An 18443-nucleotide genomic window follows, 5' to 3' on the forward strand; every position below is an offset into this window, starting at 1 on the left:
TACAAAGAGCGGTGGCGAAAAGCCCAAGACGATCAGTACGTCGACTTTCAATGGAAAACAACGTACCGCGTAAAACTGTTCATCGAATCCTCAGAAGAAAAAACTTAAGCAGTTTCAATATAAAATCCAGATAAAACAGAAAATGAAGATTACGCATTGAAAACAAACAAACAATCAAACTAACATAGCAAAATTAAACAAAACAGATTTGAAAACGATAACACGTTATATCGTGTTATCACGTCTCAAATGACGAGACTTATTTTGTGTTTATAAAAGTGGGTTTTACGGTACGGTAGATATCCGTTAATTTCATACCAAAGGGTCATGACCACATAGGCATGTTTGGTATCATAACATTTCTAAAAGAATTATCTACATACTGTGCAATTTTTTTAACAACACTATTAACACAACGCAAGTTATGGCCAATTCACAATGTTAAGTTACTTTTGGGACACCCTGTAGTAACCGATTATCCAATGCAAATTTATTACCACGTGATAATATTAATCCAATGAGCGATCGAATTGTCCGCTACGGGTGACTAATCCAATCGATAATGACGCTATTGACATGTACGGGCGGAGCTCCACTGACCGAGTTTTGGGGTATTTTTCAATGGTTTGCTGTCATTTGCTCATCAAGGCGGTCTCCCATTATTATAAGGACTATGCTAATGATTTAAAGATTGACATGTAGAGAATAAACCATACTTGATTGACAGGAAGTACTTGATTTGTACCTATTTCGGCTTCGTGACACCCCTCTTCCAAATTGCGACCAAGCCAGGGCGGCCCGGTGAAGCAAAATGTGCTGTGGAATAACACGGGAGTTTGGATATAGATGGTAGAATTTCTTTCTCATACAAATTTATGGTCCCCCGTTATTAAAGCTTGTACCGGGTTGAAAATTCAGATATTTTGAAAAGAATAATTGAAACATAGAGCAAGTACTAAAATCATAGCTTTTATACTTTTGATATATTATGACGCTAACTAGTTCATCTGCTATATCTACAACACAGCGCTACCAGTATGGGTCAATTGCCTATTGTGAGTGCCCCTGTGATGTGTGCATACATGTAGGCAACAATAACTGCATGATGGTACGAACATTTCAATTCCCAAAATATGAGGTAAATTGCACGAGCCGTTTTGATATTAGAAGTAAGAATGTGTTCCACAATGGCCCATAGAACAGGATGTGTGGTATACCACAATTGGGGATGAGGTTAGCACTTTTTTATTCATTACATCTAAACGGAATATATTTTAGACCTGGATTATGAGAAAAATATGAGCTTTGCTCTGATGCCAAATGATGATGATGATGACGATGATGATGGTGATGATGATGATGATGATGATGATGATGATGATGATGATAATGATGATAAATGACAGTGACGACGATCATGACGATGATGACGTTTTTGGGTATGCCAGTCATGCAATCCCAGCACTGCATCCTGTTTCACATCTTGAATGGCTGTAAGCACTCTCTTGAAAATGGAAAATATAAATGCACCTGTCAATTGTTTTGCGGCGCGGTCCCTGGACTTTCGTGGTTCGTCTTTCTTGCGCCATGTGAGATAATGATCATGGTCTGAGCTGAGTATAGTCTGGTAACTAAGAAAAAAAGGTCCTACCCGTCGGACTATAGTTACCATGTTATGAAGCTCAACATGTCCAAGGTATATTTTTGTGTTGTACTTTTTCAAGTTCAAGAGATTCAGGAAAAGAGTAGTTTGCACAAGTTGCGACGCGAAGTTCAAAAGATAAATAAAACTGAATTCTCTTGAATCCTACTGACTTTTTACTTCTTTCCCAGCAAACGAAAAACAATTTACAGAAAAGGTTTAAATGTCGGTTACATAAAGGGTATAAAAACGTAAATAACATTCATAAAAATTCATGAAAACGTGATGCACAATATTCTAACAGAATGTTATGTAATAGTTGACAAAATATTTTGCAAAAATATTTGCCCATCATATTTTACAACAACGTTTTTTAAAAACATGTATTCATTATAACCGACATTTAAATGTTATTCAAACGTTTTAAGAACATTTTTGTGCTTGCTGGGTTGCTGCGTAGGATAGAAACCAGACATCGCAATGCGAACTATTCTTTTTCTGAAATTTTAAGCTAGACAACAATTTGCCTCGTTTGTTACCGTACGCGTACAAACCTCATATATATTTCTGGGACCAGATGAATAATTTGAATAATAATAATAAAATATAATTATCTTCAAGAATAATTTGATTTCTAAATATAAATTATAGCCTTGTGAAACGAAAAACAAAATATCGTATGTTCAAGTTGATTTGCCTGTTTAGTGCAGGAAAGTTAATACCCATCAATTCTGATGTTTATTGACAGGCCTGTCTCTTCCAAATACAGGGTGTCCCAGAAAAAATTACCGGGCGAATGAATTTGGAGGTAAGTCGAGAAATAGACATTAGAATCCAAAAATCTAAACATCAGCGCGTAGCCCATCTTATTCTGCATCTTATATGCCAATTTTATTGGAATCGGTTGACTGATCGCGATGAAATGATTGATTACATAACGCACGCGTCAATTCACTTCATTCCAAGTTTGAAAGAAAGATCATTCAACACAATGCTTAATAGTTAACTGTCAATGGGCTTCATACTTTGTTCTGTGAAATCCTTTTCGTTCTTTTTAAACAATCTGTTTCTTGCAAAACATTTAATTAGGTTTTGTTCAAATTTGAAAACCTGCACGATATTGAAAATGAAAGCTTGCATGTTAGATGATGCTCGGTACTTGTAAATATATTTTTTGTTAATGTTGATATAAATGCTGCATAAAGAATTATTGCATAATGAATTCCAGATGGCTTAAAAAATTTCTCAATATTTCCAAGAAATTGTAATGCAAAGTTTAAATATTTTAAAACTTCAACATTAATGTTGCATGGTATCAAAATTCGCACGTAAAGCTGTAAGCACTTGATCATTGTCATTCTTGCCTCAAATGCACAACATGAATTCAAGTTGGAAAGCTTCCAGTTGCAGAAATCAAAGCTTTCTCGGACAAACTGTTATTCATCTTCAGTGAAAGCATGAAAGACATAACACCGTCGGATTATAAAATAGATAATGTGGACTAAATTTAATGAGATACCCAAACTTTAGGAAGCGGTGAGCAAGTATGAAAAAGCGCCTGTTGATCAAACTTGGAATGAACTGCATTGATGCACGCATTATGTAATCGTTCATTTCTTCGCAACAAGTCAACCGAATCAAATAAAATTTTCGTATGTGATGCACAACAAATAAAGCTATGCGCTACATTTTACATTTTTTGATTCTGATGTCTATTTCTCGACTTACGTTCAATTGAATTAGCTCGGTAATTTTTTCTGGGACACCCTGTACAACATTGGATACTGGATTTGTGATACCAATCATTTTGATACAGCTTGTATTAACATTGTTTCATCACTTAGCCCAAAAGGCTGTTATAATGATATTCCAGTGTACATTCTTTCTTGCACTATTACATGTAGGGCGTTGTTGGATATGCAAGAGAGTTGTATGTACCACATACGACTTTCTAATTAACAGGAAAGTCAGACTGTACATATACAACATTTTATATATTTATAATTACAGTGGCGTAGCTAAGGGTTGTGGCGTCCAGGGCTAAGGATACAAAATGCTCCCCTCCCCCGATTCTTGAAACAATTGCGCAAAATTGTACACAAAGGGCGAACCCTCTGGGGGCCAACCACTGATTATAATGAAGTTTAATATCGGTCTCAAATTCATCTTTGAAATGATTTTGTGCTGAAATGTACGCAAAATTGTTTTTTACTTCCATCGTTTGGAGAGGGCGCAGAATCGATGCTGAATTGATCAATTTGTTGCCCACCCCGTCGCTACGCCACTGTTTAATTAAGAACTACTAGTAATTTTATTGCTTTTAAGGGGGTACTACACCCCTGCCCAATTTTGTGCCTATTTTTGCATTTTTCTCATAAATTATAGAGCATTGGTGACAAGTAAGATATGTATATTATAGGGGCAAGGACTACAACTGCTGCACTGGAAATTTTATTTCAGCACAGTAAACAGTTGTGGAGTTACAGTCAAAAATGAGGGAAAACCAATATTTGATCAATAAATCAATAACTACTTGCCTTGAGTTGCTGAATTTTCAGTGCAGTAGTTGTAGTCCTTGCCCTATAATATACATATCTTACTAGTCAACAAATGCGCTATAATTTTCGAGAAAAACGCAAAAATAAGCAAAAAAAATTGGCTAGGGGTGTAGTACCCCCTTAAGATTGCAAAATAGCTTAACTTATGTTCATTTACCAATAATATTCACAATCCACGGAAACCTCAATCCTCCCCCAAATGGCGCATACAACTATACTACTTTGACCCGATGAGTTATCGTGTTCGGATAATTTACTTAATTTGCTTTTAATACTATTACCTGGTATATTTATAGTTATTGGGCAATGTGCCTGAGTATACATCACTGGTATCATAGCAGTTAACGGTGATGTGTTGATGATGGCTCCTGAATTATATCGTATAGACAAGTCAACCTTGGCTTCTAAACGCCATTTGCTATTTTGTCCGCCGTCGTTTACTACTGGTATCCAATTTGTTCCTTCAAATCTATTGACATTGTAAAAGTAAAAAGCTTAATTTGTGTAATGTGGTGAAATCACATTATTCATAGTTGGTTTCTGTCATTGTTTACATGGGGAAAATGTTTCATCACATTAAATTCCGTTCAGCGGCGTATCAAGGTAGAGTGGAAAAGATATTAGATAGATATTTTTATGGGGGACACGCGCACTCAGTTCAAATAGTAAAATAGGCCGATTACCATCCATCCATCCATCCATCCATCCTTCCATCCATCCATCCATCCATCCATCCATCCATCCATCCATCCATCCATCCATCCATCCATCCATCCATCCATCCATCCATCCATCCATCCATCCATCCATCCATCCATCCATCCATCCATCCATCCATCCATCCATCCATCCATCCATCCCTCCGAGCCATCCATCCATCCATCCAGCCAGCCACCCAAACACACACCCACCCAACCGCAAACCCACCCATCCATCCATCCATCCAACCATCCAACCATCCTTGCATGCATCCATCCACACACACCCAACTACCCATCGATCCATCCATTCATCCATCCATCCATACATGCACCCAACCACCCATCCATCCATCCATCAATCTATCCACCCTAATACATACACCAACCCTCTATATACAACAAGGCTTTTATATCCCACAATTTCATTCAGACAACAGCGGATGTGATGATACGCGTAAAAAAACAACAAAAATCATTAAAATAACCGAGTGAGAGGGTTTTCAAGAAAATATTTTTCCTGTCAAAACTGAAGCATCCTCTGTATAAAAGAAAATATGAATATTAACTGCACATCATATATAACGATTCGTGATACCCAATTGTGGCACATTTGATGTCGTTTAAGAAGCAGAGAATTTTATTTCAATTTTATATACGCCGAAATATTTTTTTAATTGAGCAAGAATAAGGATAGAAAAAACGCCAAACTTTAATGAAGTATAATAAAAATAAAATTTTACTTTAAAAAAATTTCATATTGGGGAAATGTGACTGGCAGAATTTATGTATGGCGTGGAGTGGTGTGGATGGTGACATGCCCATATGACAGTTTTACTAATTTGACCTCAGATGACCCCTGGCGACCCCTAAATGACCTTCCAAAATTTGGCTCTAAATGTTAACTGTACCCACCAAGTTTCATGCCCATACGACAGTTTTAGTAATTTGACCTCAGATGACCCCTGGGTGACCTTGGATGACCCCAAAATGATCTAAACTTATAACTCTAAATGTTGACTGTACCCACCAAGTTTCATGCCAATATATGAGTTTTTACTAATTTGACCTCAGATGACCCGTGGTGACCTTGGATGACCCCAAAATGACCTTCAAAAAATGTTGTTTTAAATGTTGACTGTACCTACCAAGTTTCATGCCCATACGACACTTTTTAGTAATTTGACCTCAGATGACCCCTGGGAGCGGACCCCTGTGTCAGATGACTTTAAAACGAACATAAACATCTTCTTGACAGGACAGAACTACACCCACCCACCGAGTTTGAGCCCCGTACGACCTAGTTTCATGCCCATATGACAGTTTTTAGTCATTTTACCTCAAATGACCCCTGGGAGGGGGCCCCGGGGTCGGATGACTTAACGAACATAAACTTCTTCTTGCCAGAACAGAACTACACCCACCCTAACCTAAATCTACAGAATATATCCATTACTCGTCTCGAAAGAGCTCAAAATAAATAAATTTTCTTGATGTCCTTTAACATGTTTCCATAGTTAACCATCGTTAGCCATGGATATCTATGCTGTAGAACTGACCGGTGACTAAGTCCGATTTATTGGGACGTCTATCGACCATCAACGAGTAATGTGGAGATCGGTATGAATTCAAGTTTTTCTTATCGCACCATTTTCTTTCTTTGGACTGAAGTTATGGAGCAAACTACCGGCATAAGCACACAGCCAAGTATTTCTATTAAAGGAACACTCCAGCAATCATATATCATATTTTAGATTTTGTACCGACTTGAAACAAAAGATCACTTTCCTATCATTTGCTCAACTGATCATTTCCCCGCCTTTATCTCAAGGGATCACATTTTCAATTCCCATAACTGAAAATTGTCTCCCGATTGTCAAAATGGGGGGGGGGGATGTCAACACGAGGGCTCCATTTACTTACGATAGTGTTGTTATTCCTGGTGTGATTGAGAAAATACGTGTGTTGTAACCAGTCTTCCAATCTTTCTTATCTGTAGGGCTGAAGTCGGTACAAGGCACAGTCGCTGAAGTGTTGGGTGGAAGACAATTAGGTTCACAAACAATGTTGGAAACAACGGAGATAATATCACCCGGATTAATGTTGGAACCAAGCGAATTATCCCCGCACACTTCCCCTCCAGTTTCACTATTCCTTGATGCCAAACTCCAGGTCACATTTATCTAGAAATATTTACATGTAATTGGACATTGATTTCCTTTATTTGACTAAAATTACAAAAAAAAATAGATAAATAAAAAAATAAATAAAAAAATAAACAGAACATGCTGTCCACAACCAACTTTCTACAAGCAAAAAAAAAGTCCAGAGAAGTCTTCACTGATAACATATGGCTATACAAAACATCCGACGCCTGACACCTTCACAATAAGGACGACCAGCTACCAGTCACAGAAATCAGGCAGGTTCCTGACCCCGGGATACCACATCTTACAGATATTCAAGTACACCGATCATATGATAACAAGACAACTGCTCCTCCCGACCAAGTGTCACAATCTGCATACAAGAGTGTCGCAGATGCAGAACAATTCACCAGCTCACCACCACTGGTCTACTATATGGATGGCTCAGTCAACGAAGTCGTTACATACGGATATGCTTTTGTAGATCCACACATCACAAAATCTTTCAGAGCATCCAATGGCTCTTCCACAGTGCAAACTGAACTTGCAGCCATTCGGGAAGCAATCCGCGACGCCAGAAGCCAAGCAGATGCAAACATCGCCATCCACACAGACAGCCAAGGTGCCATTGACAACATTTGTAAGCCACATTGAGACAATATCAACCTGAACAAAGACATTCAAACAGATATACGACTCAGTAACAAGAACTTCATCATTAACTGGATCCCCAGCCACATTAGCATTCCAGGCAATGAAGAAGCAGACGCCGCAGCGAAAGCCGGTACCGCGAAACCACAAACTGACACCACCATACCACCTATCATCTCTCCAGGACATCGCACATGAGAGATAGCAGGACCAAATAGTCCACAGTCCCAGTCCACATCTCTACACTGGAGATTCTCACTTCCAAATAAATCAGGAGCCGCTGCGGCTCTTAACAGACTATCCAGACGAACACAGTTTGCTATCAACACATTTGAGAGTAAATGCCAAGACTAGCAGGATAGTTATAGATAAAAACTACACTTGTGCCTACTGCAATCAAGACATTACATGCCATTGCATTCACGACCTCATCGAATGTCCCAGAACAAGGACTCTCCGACAGCAACTTCTTGAACATTTGAAACCTGAGCAACATGTCACCGAGAAACAATTAGCAATCAACATTCTTACCACACAGACCCTAAGCACGCTAAGACAATAACAAGAACTAAAAGGCTACAAACTTTACAAACCGCGACCGGCCGCAGCAATAAAAATAAATTAATTAAACATCCAAGCTACCCCAACATCTAATATATTAAACTACACTGAAAACTTTAATTGGTCAGCTTGACTAACGTAAAGTTAGTCCAGATGGTGCCCATCTTGACTAACGTAAGGCTAGTCAAGCCTGCTTGACTAACGTGCTTGACCAACTTGACGTTAGTCAAGCCGGCTCGACTAACTTGATTGACTAGCTTGGACGTTAGTCAAGCCTGCTTGACTAACGTTAGGTTAGTCGCTCGACTTTCATATTGGACAATTCTTCGATCTGTGAGTACTCTCAAATGAGGGTTTTCCTGGATTTGAGAGACTCTCAAACTGGACATCGATTTGAGTGCTCTCAAAGCAACTCTCAGATCAAGGAAATCATTTGCTCACATAACTCAACCAAAGATCGCGTCGCCTTGATAATATCGCACCATCAGTAATAGTAGCACCGAAATCAATATCCTACCTGATTGGTAGTTCCTTCAACTGGCTTCCATGTGATGTATCCGCCCCTAAAGTGTGTTGCTGTTACTGGCCCAATAAGTGTGAGCATAAGAGTCAACATAAACGGAACTCTTCGATACATCCACTTCGCCTGCAACTAAATTTATAACGAATCAAACATGTATCAATACACTGTACACAGTTTTCGATAATGAAATATTATTTCAGGCTGGGCGATTTAGGCTCAATGTATTAGACGTATTGAATGGTCTTTCTAACATTTGTATGCCCGAATTCAGGAAGGCCTAGTTTATGATAATAAGACATATCGGGTGATATATGGCAAACTTGTGAAAAACGCTGTTATTACGCGGTTCGTAACTAAGGTGGCCCCCACAACAAAGGCTGGAAAATATAAAGAATACTATCACAAGACCAAGTTTGAAGTTGATCGGTGATTGCGTTTAAGCTGGAGAGTGGATTAATGGAAATGTAGGCTAAATATGCAAATGAACTCATTAATATTCATAAATATGCAAATAAAATGACAAAAACCATTCAGCACATCAGGCCAGGAACGTTCTCAAGTGTTTAAGATTCAGACATAAGTTTGTAAAACGGCCTAAATCACTTTACCTTGTTATTCCTGCTTCAAATGGACAGAAAACTTTCATGAATGACAGTTATTACTAATATTACATTACAGCATTTTGAGTAAAGAATAACATAATTATTAAAATGTGATGGAAATCATACATTTATAATGTATAATTTATAATAATTTACTCTCAATTCCATAAAAAATAGCACTAATTCTTTTTGATTCTTCCTGTTTTGCTTTTAATCCTTTAGTTAGTTCTAACTGGCAATAGAAGCCACATTTCAATATTGTGCAATTTGAGGGGTAATGGGGTCAAAAGCGTGTAATTTTGCATGATTTCTAGCAATAGTAGTGACAACATTCAAATCCCAAAATCAGTAATTCTACACCACAAGAAAAGTTCTTAATTCCAGGGCTGTTTAAGGGTACTTGCCCATCAATTTCATTCAGGGGCGTGTTTGAAAAACGGCACAGCGCATTAGTAAAAAGAATAAAAAATACTAAAATTTTCACCAGGGTTCGAACCACTGCCACCAAGGCACCATGAATGCTAAAGATGCCTACCGTGCCACGGTGACTGTGGTTAACATTCGGCGATTTTCAAAGATATACATATCAACACGTTTCTAGTGTATTGAAAATCAGATTTTGGTAGGAATACAGTCATAGAAAGACATATGACTTTACTTGTCTGTTTGTTTTTCATTTAATACAAATTAATTTTGATGAATTGAACTGGTACGACTCTTACGACTCGTGATAAACGACGATTAATTTTGTAATAATAAACAGAAAACGCTGGGTCATTCACGACGTCATTTGTAATTCATGTCAAAACCTGGGGAGTGACCACACACATCCGTGTACGTGCGCAATCGATACTCAATGATCCAGACAATACCGTTTGAATATACCGCCCTTGTGTATGCACCTGCTTGACACATCTTGCCACTTGTGGGAAGATATACTATAGGCCTATACCCTAATAGCTTACAATAGATACCCCACCGTAAATAGCTCTCTTCATTACCTCGCTGTGCCAGTCGCGTAGTGTACGCACTTTTGAACCATATTTTGTTCAAAAATGATAGGAAGGGACTGTTTTCAGCTAAAATGTTGGCTATCAGCTGATGCTCAATGATACCGAGAAATGTTGCAGAAAGGTAAGCGTACTCTTTATTTATTCAAAATATCACATATCAATGAATTTAAATTGGAAATCCAAAAGGAAATGTCAGGTCAAAATTCTCACCTTAGAATTATTGTGAAATAAAATCAAACCAAATTTAGGCTCCGCAAACAACATCCAATTATTCCCATTGGTGTTTGCTACACGTGCATATAATAAATTATGATTTGGGGCCAATTTGAGAAGAGTTAATGCCTCGAGTTTCAAAATACACCGAGTGATGTTTTTTGAAAAACATCGACAATTCAAGACTCTGTAAAAACAAATCAAGAATTATCTGGGATAATTGCAACTAAGTATAATGAAAGTTATGATCTAAGCTACCAGATGCATCATTAATTTCCTGACTATGATATTTAGTTGTGGTAAAAGATTACTTTAATGTTTTGGCGGGATTATTTCCCGCCAAAAATTTCAACCAAAAAGAGCATGTAGCCTTAACATCCTTTAAGGGCTCTGGTAAGAAAATTTCGGCAGGATTTTCTGTGATACATGAGAGCACATCAGACATATCGAATTGGATTCTGAATACGAGGAATGTCCTTCTGATATCAAACAATTTTGATTTTCTTTTTTTAAATTCGTGATATAATACAAATTTTATGACAAATTATGAAAATTGGATATTTTTAAATTTTTTGATATTTAACAGTCCTCGAATTAATCAATTGACAATTTTGACCTTTCGTATTGGATATGCAAAACACACACAGAAAATAGGTCTTTTGGGGGAAAAAATCTAAATTATTTGATATCAGAAGGACATTCTTCCCCGGCATTCTTCGCATTCATAATGCAATTCGATAGGTCTGATGTGCTCTCATGTCCCACAAAAATACTGTGCAAACGTTCATACCACAGCCCTTAATTTAAAACACTATTGAATGTATAGGCATCGACTTTAATATCATATTTTACTTTTTATGTACTCTAATCCAAGAAAGAATATAGTTAATTTGAATATCAGGAGCTGTTGTATTGTGGGATAACATGTTTGCCTGCGCAGGAAACATGCTGCCTGGCCCGGCAGTCGGACAGGACTGATGGATGAAGAACAAAATAAAAAATAATTAAAAAAATCAGCGACCCACACGGTCTGTATATAGTTATGATAAACACAAATATTTCTACTGGCAATATAATATAAATAAATTGATCAGCTAAAATTCTCCTGAATGCCGTCAATCTCACCCTCTGACGAAGGTCTACGAGGACCGTACCCTGCATCATTTACGTCCAATGTCCCTTGACAGTGAGTTCAGATTGTGCTAATCAACTGGAGATCGTGATGCTTTCAAATCCAAGTTGATGTTTTAGGCTGTAAAAAGAAACAAAAATCCATCATGCAGTTATTGTTAACTACAGTCATGTATGCACACAACACAGGGGCAATCACATAGGTAATTGACCCGTACTGGTAGCGCTGTGTTGTGGGTATAGGAGATGAACTAGTTAGCGTCATATATTAAAAAAAAAGTATAAAAGCTCTGATTTTAGTACTTGCTCTATGTTTCAATTACTTATTCTTTTCAAAATATCCGGTACAAGCTTCAATAACGGGGGACCATACATTTGTATGAGAAAGGAAATCTACCATCTTATCCAAACTCCCGTGTTAATCCAATGCACATTTTGTTTCACCGGGCCGCCCTGATTTGGTCGCGTTTTGAAGCGGGGTGCCACCAAACCGTAATAGGTACTAAATTAGTATTTTCTGTCAATCAAGTATGGTTTATTTTCTACATGTCAATCTTTTAAATTATTAGCATAGTCCTTATGTGGACCGCCTTTATGAGTAAATGATAGCAAACCAGTGAAAAATCCCCAAATCTCAGTCAGTGGAGCTCAGCCCGTACATGTCAATAGCGTCATTATCGATTGGATTAGTCGACCGTAGCGGACAATTCGATCGCTCATTGGATTAATATTATCACGTGGTAAGAAATGTGCATTGGACAATCGATTACTATAATGGTTTAGTACTGCATATTTCGGTTTAATCTTCACTAAGCGGGTTTATGACTGGAAAGGTCACGGTGAATTTGCCGTGGACAAATCTGCCAACCTTCATTTTCATGCTCTTGACCACCCCCCCCCACACACACACACACCCACACACAAGTTTCGTAAAATCGTGTTTTAATCTTAAACACTCACAAATTTCCCACACATTTAACCGTTTTCCTTGTAATCCTCGGCGTCCCCCAAATATATATATATAGTTAACTTGAAGTAGCGCTCTTGGACAGAGAAGGGCCATGAGCATATTATGCAAAAAATATTTTAAAAATCATTTACCACATTACGCAATAAATTTAAGCCATCCAACGAGCACAAGCACAAGATTTTCATAAAAATACGTCATTTAAAAACGCTAGGACACATGCTAATTATTGTTAGTGCCGATTCCAGGTTTGATATTCCTTGGTTGCAACTCCATGACTCATAATCTCGTGATATGGTGATAAAGCTAATCACAAAGACGAATGAATATTGTTTGATTATTGTACTCGTTGTAAGGTATTCTTACCATAGTGATCCAATGACCCGGGTTGTTTACAGTCTACAGATTCATTAATGCGAGGTCTGGGCCTGCACAGAGAAAAATAACTATTACTGTCTGTCCAATTAACTTGGAGACCCGGTTTTTATTACTTATTTAAATATACAGGGTGTAACAATAAAATTTGTACAATTGCATTTTGACTTCTCAGGAAAAAGCTAAAAGAGTTACGGCACAAATGTTATATGCAATAGAATTAGTAATATCTTGGCTAAAAGAAGACGTTTAGTTGGTTTCTTTACTAGCTTGGGTTCAAAAGTTATGTCCGATTAATTAAATCGTCCAGAACATGTGTTGGGCCACTTTTGCCATGTTAGCGTATATCAAGTTTGAACCGCGTAGATTGTGCTTATCGTGCATTGGACATCAAAGCACTGACACAAAAGAATTATATAAGTGGTGTTTCTTGTTATAATTTAAAATCATAAAGTCACGAAATTCATTTCAAATTATCTATAAAGTAATTTCTCATATCCCTGAGATATCATTGATAAAACTGAGAACAGTTTTTGCACCCATAAGTACAAAACAATAGAAATTTGAAATTAAGTTCAGCTGGGCTTCTAGCTGTTCTGGGGCGACCACTATTGCCAGCATTTCTGTCAATAAATTTTACATATTTCTCATAGTTATATGTAGGGCCTAATTGTATGCCTTGATGGAAGATGTGAGTTTGGAAAATGAGCTATAAACAATCTTATGGTTTCTGCTTGACTCCATGTGCTACCGAATGTCACAACCATAAAAATACGCTCTTCCAACGTGAATTGGGGTTGAAGGTGTTGAGCTGCAGCCACGATTTCTAGTAAATGAGGTTATTATGTCAGTGCTTAGTTGTGACTTTCAAAAACTCAAGGAGATATTCTATTATGTAATCATTTCTACCACTTCGAATACCATATTGTTTAAATCGACCTATCAATCATAAGAGCATCGTCCAACTGGTCCATGGTTCAACTCTATTCAGTCACTTTTGTAACACTTACACAAGAGTGGCCCAAGCTGTTTTAAGACTAGGTTACATAATTGGTTATATCTTCACTTATATACCTGCGATTATATTGGAACAAAGCTTATCTGGTGGCTAAAGAAATTATCTTGATAGACATATAAATATCAAACCAAAAAATAGGCGGCATACTTGTGTCATTCTATTTTCAAAATTGTACAAATTTTATTGTTACACCCTGTATATATGCTTTTGAAAAAAAGTCACGAAAGAAAAGTTGTTAGTGACTTTCAGACCAGAAGAAGTTTTTCTTGTTCCAAAGATATTTGGTAACATTATAACCACAAAGCTATTGAAATTTGAGCAATCTCACGGCAAATTTGAAAATGATCCGTGAAACGTTGGGTGCCATTTACAAAATACGTATTTGGACGGTTCGATTATTATACTTCGAAGGTAGAAGTCCTATGGATATGACAGTCAAATAAGAAAAACCTTTTTCGATCAATAGATGTTGAGGTGCATGAAATCATTGATTGGCTCCATGTATTTGAACCCGTGTCCTTCACCGTAATCATGGCGCAGTGCAGTCCATTCAATTAAATGTTGTTATCAACCTACTTCATCGTAGTGCATTTGTTATGTGTGTGAGACGAACTGTCGCGGTAGATTGCTGAATGTTGAATGCATATATATTTACGGTATGATACGGCACAACCTCTACAAACCAATCCCCTCTTTTGGCTTAGATTATCCCCAAAAAAGAAATCCCCTTTTCTCACCCTCCGGGCGGGTATTAATTAGGACTCTAATATGCCTCCCTCCCATACCTTTAACACAGTAATATCGCGTCTGGAGGCATATTAGAGAATTAGCATATATAGTTGGTCCGGAGCTATATACTAGCTCTCTAATATGCTTCCCTCTCATAACTCTAACACGGTAAAATCGCGTCTGGAGGCATATCATGATGCAGTCATGTCTACAGTAGAATTCATCTCGACCTTTGCAGGACTTAAACCCCATTAAAAGCTATTAAACCAAGATAACACTCATTGAAGCAGCTCAACTGATTAAATCAGATCTTCTCTGGTTGTGCACGAGTGTCTGTTTTCAATGTGCGACATCGCAATAATGCTGGTATTATAGCTTCAGTTGGGTAACCGATTATAAAGGAAACGAAAGGAATCAATGGTATGTGTACCATTGTTCACGAAATGAGACAAAGACCTGCTTTTTGTTAACCAGCATTCTTCAAAATGAGCAACATAATGATTGTTGACTTAACACGGTTTGGAAATAATTTCTTCATATTTTTGGTGTTATCTGTCGTTTACATATCCTTCCTAAAACACAAAAAAGTGCGACCCTCTCCAAACATCTAAATTAGCTAAAAATTTAGGACATGTTACAAAACTTTATTTTCTAGAACCTATTTAGAATAATTTAAATGTAGCTTTTACCGGTTTTTTTGTGGCATCCTTCAGAAGTGAGCGGTCCGATACCAATATTTTCGGTCAAATCTCCATTCAATTAACACGGGGAGTTGGCTAGCTATGCCTTGCCCTCACACATATTTTACAAAAGTGCGACCATTTCTGAACATCTAACCTAGCTGTAATTTTAGGTCATGTTAGAGAAATATATTTGCTAGAAGTTTTGGAGAATAAATAAAATATTGGCTGGTTATTTTTCACACAGTGATGTTAACTAGGCAAGTGTCCATTCTCCCAACATACATCATTTGTGGAGGTCACGCGTCAATGGTGAGAGCACTGTGTATTGTGTATAGGAAAACGGACAGTAACTGCAGTATGTTAAAGAGTAAGTATTATATAGTTGGTCCGGCGCTATATACTAGCTCTCTAATATGCCTCCTGCCATATCTTTAACACGGTAAAATCGCATCTGGAGGCATATTAGAGAGCTAGTATATAGACAGTTCACTGTCCAATAAATACAATATTTAACAAGGTTTAATTAATTAATATACAACACCGCCAAGAATTTATTTTTTATGTAACACGCTTTCGGCATTTACAGTCCGTAATTATGAATGTTATAACTGTATACTTAATATTTTTGTTGTCACTCATTTTAGCATAGTCATACTTGGTATTTGTGTTGAAGCCCATCACGCATTTTAGCGTAGTCTGTAAGAACTTTTTTTCAGTAAGCTAGGGGATCTTTTTTTAGCGGAGGCACATTAGAGAAGATGGCCAAAAGGAGTCAAATGTCAAAGGACAATCACCCAGGGTGCTCCGATTTCTTTAAAATAGTCTGAAATTGTTCATCTTGCCACGAGGATTAAACAAGTGTAGTTTACATGGTCTACCGTGTTTTCTTTACCGCGGCGTTGAATAGCACAAAAGTCAAAGGTCAACAGAGTTCAATAGTGATTGACCTAGCTTGTCCTATATCTCGGTAACCAAATATAAGAGGCAGTGTAAATTATTTTAGTTTCAATCCTGTAGATAGATGAAACATCTGAGCCTATTTCGTTAGAAACCAGAGAATAATTTTGACCATGAGTGAGTGATTGACTTTTGACATTTGACACATTTTGTCTTATATCTCTGTGACCATAAGTCGTAGAAGTAAAAACTATAGACTTTTTAATCTTTGCGACAAAATGATAGTTTGATATTGCATTTTACGTTAGTCCAAGCATTTGTCACTTTTGACCACTGTAGGCTATTATGGAACCCCCCACCCAGACTTAGCCCACATTTTTGGGAGGGACCCTGAATATAACCTTACTATTATGTAATATTAATGTAAATGTTTTGCAGCGCGTTTGTGTATCTTTTAAACAAATTGTGTATCTTTTACTCATGTTTTGTTTAAGGTTTACATGCTTGTTAAGGAGTTCTATTTTATTAGGATTCAGTAATGATTCTACTGACCAGCTCCTAAAGCCCAAAACAGCACCACCAACGTCAAGCTCCAATAGGAAGCCGACGAGGATTGGGAGAATTGGTCAGTCAATTTGAGAAAGTGCTACGATGTAGCATGACACGTCATCGTAGGTATGTTTTAACATCATTTTAGCCAATATTCACTTAGATTTGATAACAAGAAAATTTACAAATGATATCTATTGATAATCCTGATGAACTTATTTACGGAACATTGAATATGCTTGTAGGCGATGATTGGGAGAATTGGTCAGTCGATTTGAGAAAGTGCTACTTTATAAAGCAATTTATAAACAATTGTAATTTTCTAACACTTTCGCTAGGATCACTGAATGGGTCTTTAAGGTTGGTGAAAACATTAATGGCTCCGAAACTGAGCATTTTTACATAAATCTGAATTCTTGCCGTTCTATACTTTTTATATATTTTAGACTAACATGACTAACAATTTAGCAGTAATGAGGGCCAAAGTTGTCATAATTACTTTGTTGATACCAACCTTAAGGGTAGACGAAGTATTGTTGGCCGAAGCAGCCAAAACAAAAAAGAGATTTTCATTATCTAAATCAATATACTATTGAAAAATAACACATGCTAAAGTTCATTCTACCAATCATATACTTTGAAACTTGCTTGATTTATTTTTGTTAATGAGTTATGTACGTTTTACAAAAGTGTTGTTGTTGTTGCAGCCCTCTTTTCAAGAGAACTCAAGAACAACAGGACCTACAAAAGTATATCTGTAATATTTGAGTTCTTCTACACACTCGCTCTGAAATGATAAATACAATTTTTACCAAAGCTCACTACCATTGAACTACTAAATCGCAACAGTTTAAAATAGTTGCCAACCTTAAGAATCTTAAAAGAAATCTTTATGGATTTGTGAGTGGTTTAGTTCAGTAAAGCAATTAAGAACACTTAAGTCTTTTCATGGGTTGTCATTAAAATGGCTGCATATACAGATTTTAACTATGAGACTTACCTAACGGTGGTTGACGATGTTAATGTTGGTGAATACAATGTATCTTATGTATGCTATAACTTCAAAGAAAGGACAATTGCCCTGTATGAATAAGCGTCATGACTAGACTCCTTTCTCTCGCTTAACTTTGACCTTATTATGTATTTATGAAGAGTGTACCGTATTATTTAGATGTCAATAAATGCAACACTGAACAATAGTAATGTGCATGCTGGTGTACATGTGTATACACTAACTTTGATATAAATATTATTGACAGAGTAAGCAAGTAGCCTAGTTACATTGTTTAGATGCATGCTTGACATAATCACGAGGTGAAAGATGTATTGTTCTATAATCATGAACCTATACACGAATTAAAGACACTTTTTATATCACTCAGTCATATACATAAATTCTACAACATTTCTATAATGTTTGTCTCAATAATAAATTGCCAATAGGCCTAAAATCAACGAGTCTAAGAGTCAACACATGCAAAACTCA

At 37.0% G+C, this 18443-nt stretch overlaps 1 protein-coding gene across 1 annotated transcript in view; it reads right to left on the reverse strand.

The window, feature by feature from the left end:
• Positions 1-18070, reverse strand: part of LOC140168584 (uncharacterized) — an 81829-nt gene extending 63759 nt beyond the window's left edge. The window contains exons 1-6 of the mRNA XM_072191984.1: positions 17958-18070; positions 13073-13134; positions 11734-11860; positions 8775-8909; positions 6822-7081; positions 4482-4669 (exon numbers count right to left, since the gene is read on the reverse strand). Of these exons, the coding sequence (XP_072048085.1) occupies positions 4482-4669; positions 6822-7081; positions 8775-8909; positions 11734-11772 (622 nt within the window). The 5' untranslated portion in view covers positions 11773-11860; positions 13073-13134; positions 17958-18070. The remainder of the gene's footprint in view (positions 1-4481; positions 4670-6821; positions 7082-8774; positions 8910-11733; positions 11861-13072; positions 13135-17957) is intronic.
• Positions 18071-18443: the final 373 nt, after the last annotated feature.

This window comes from Amphiura filiformis, chromosome 13 (assembly GCF_039555335.1).
Source record: "Amphiura filiformis chromosome 13, Afil_fr2py, whole genome shotgun sequence".
NCBI classification, from domain to species: Eukaryota; Metazoa; Echinodermata; class Ophiuroidea; order Amphilepidida; family Amphiuridae; genus Amphiura; species Amphiura filiformis.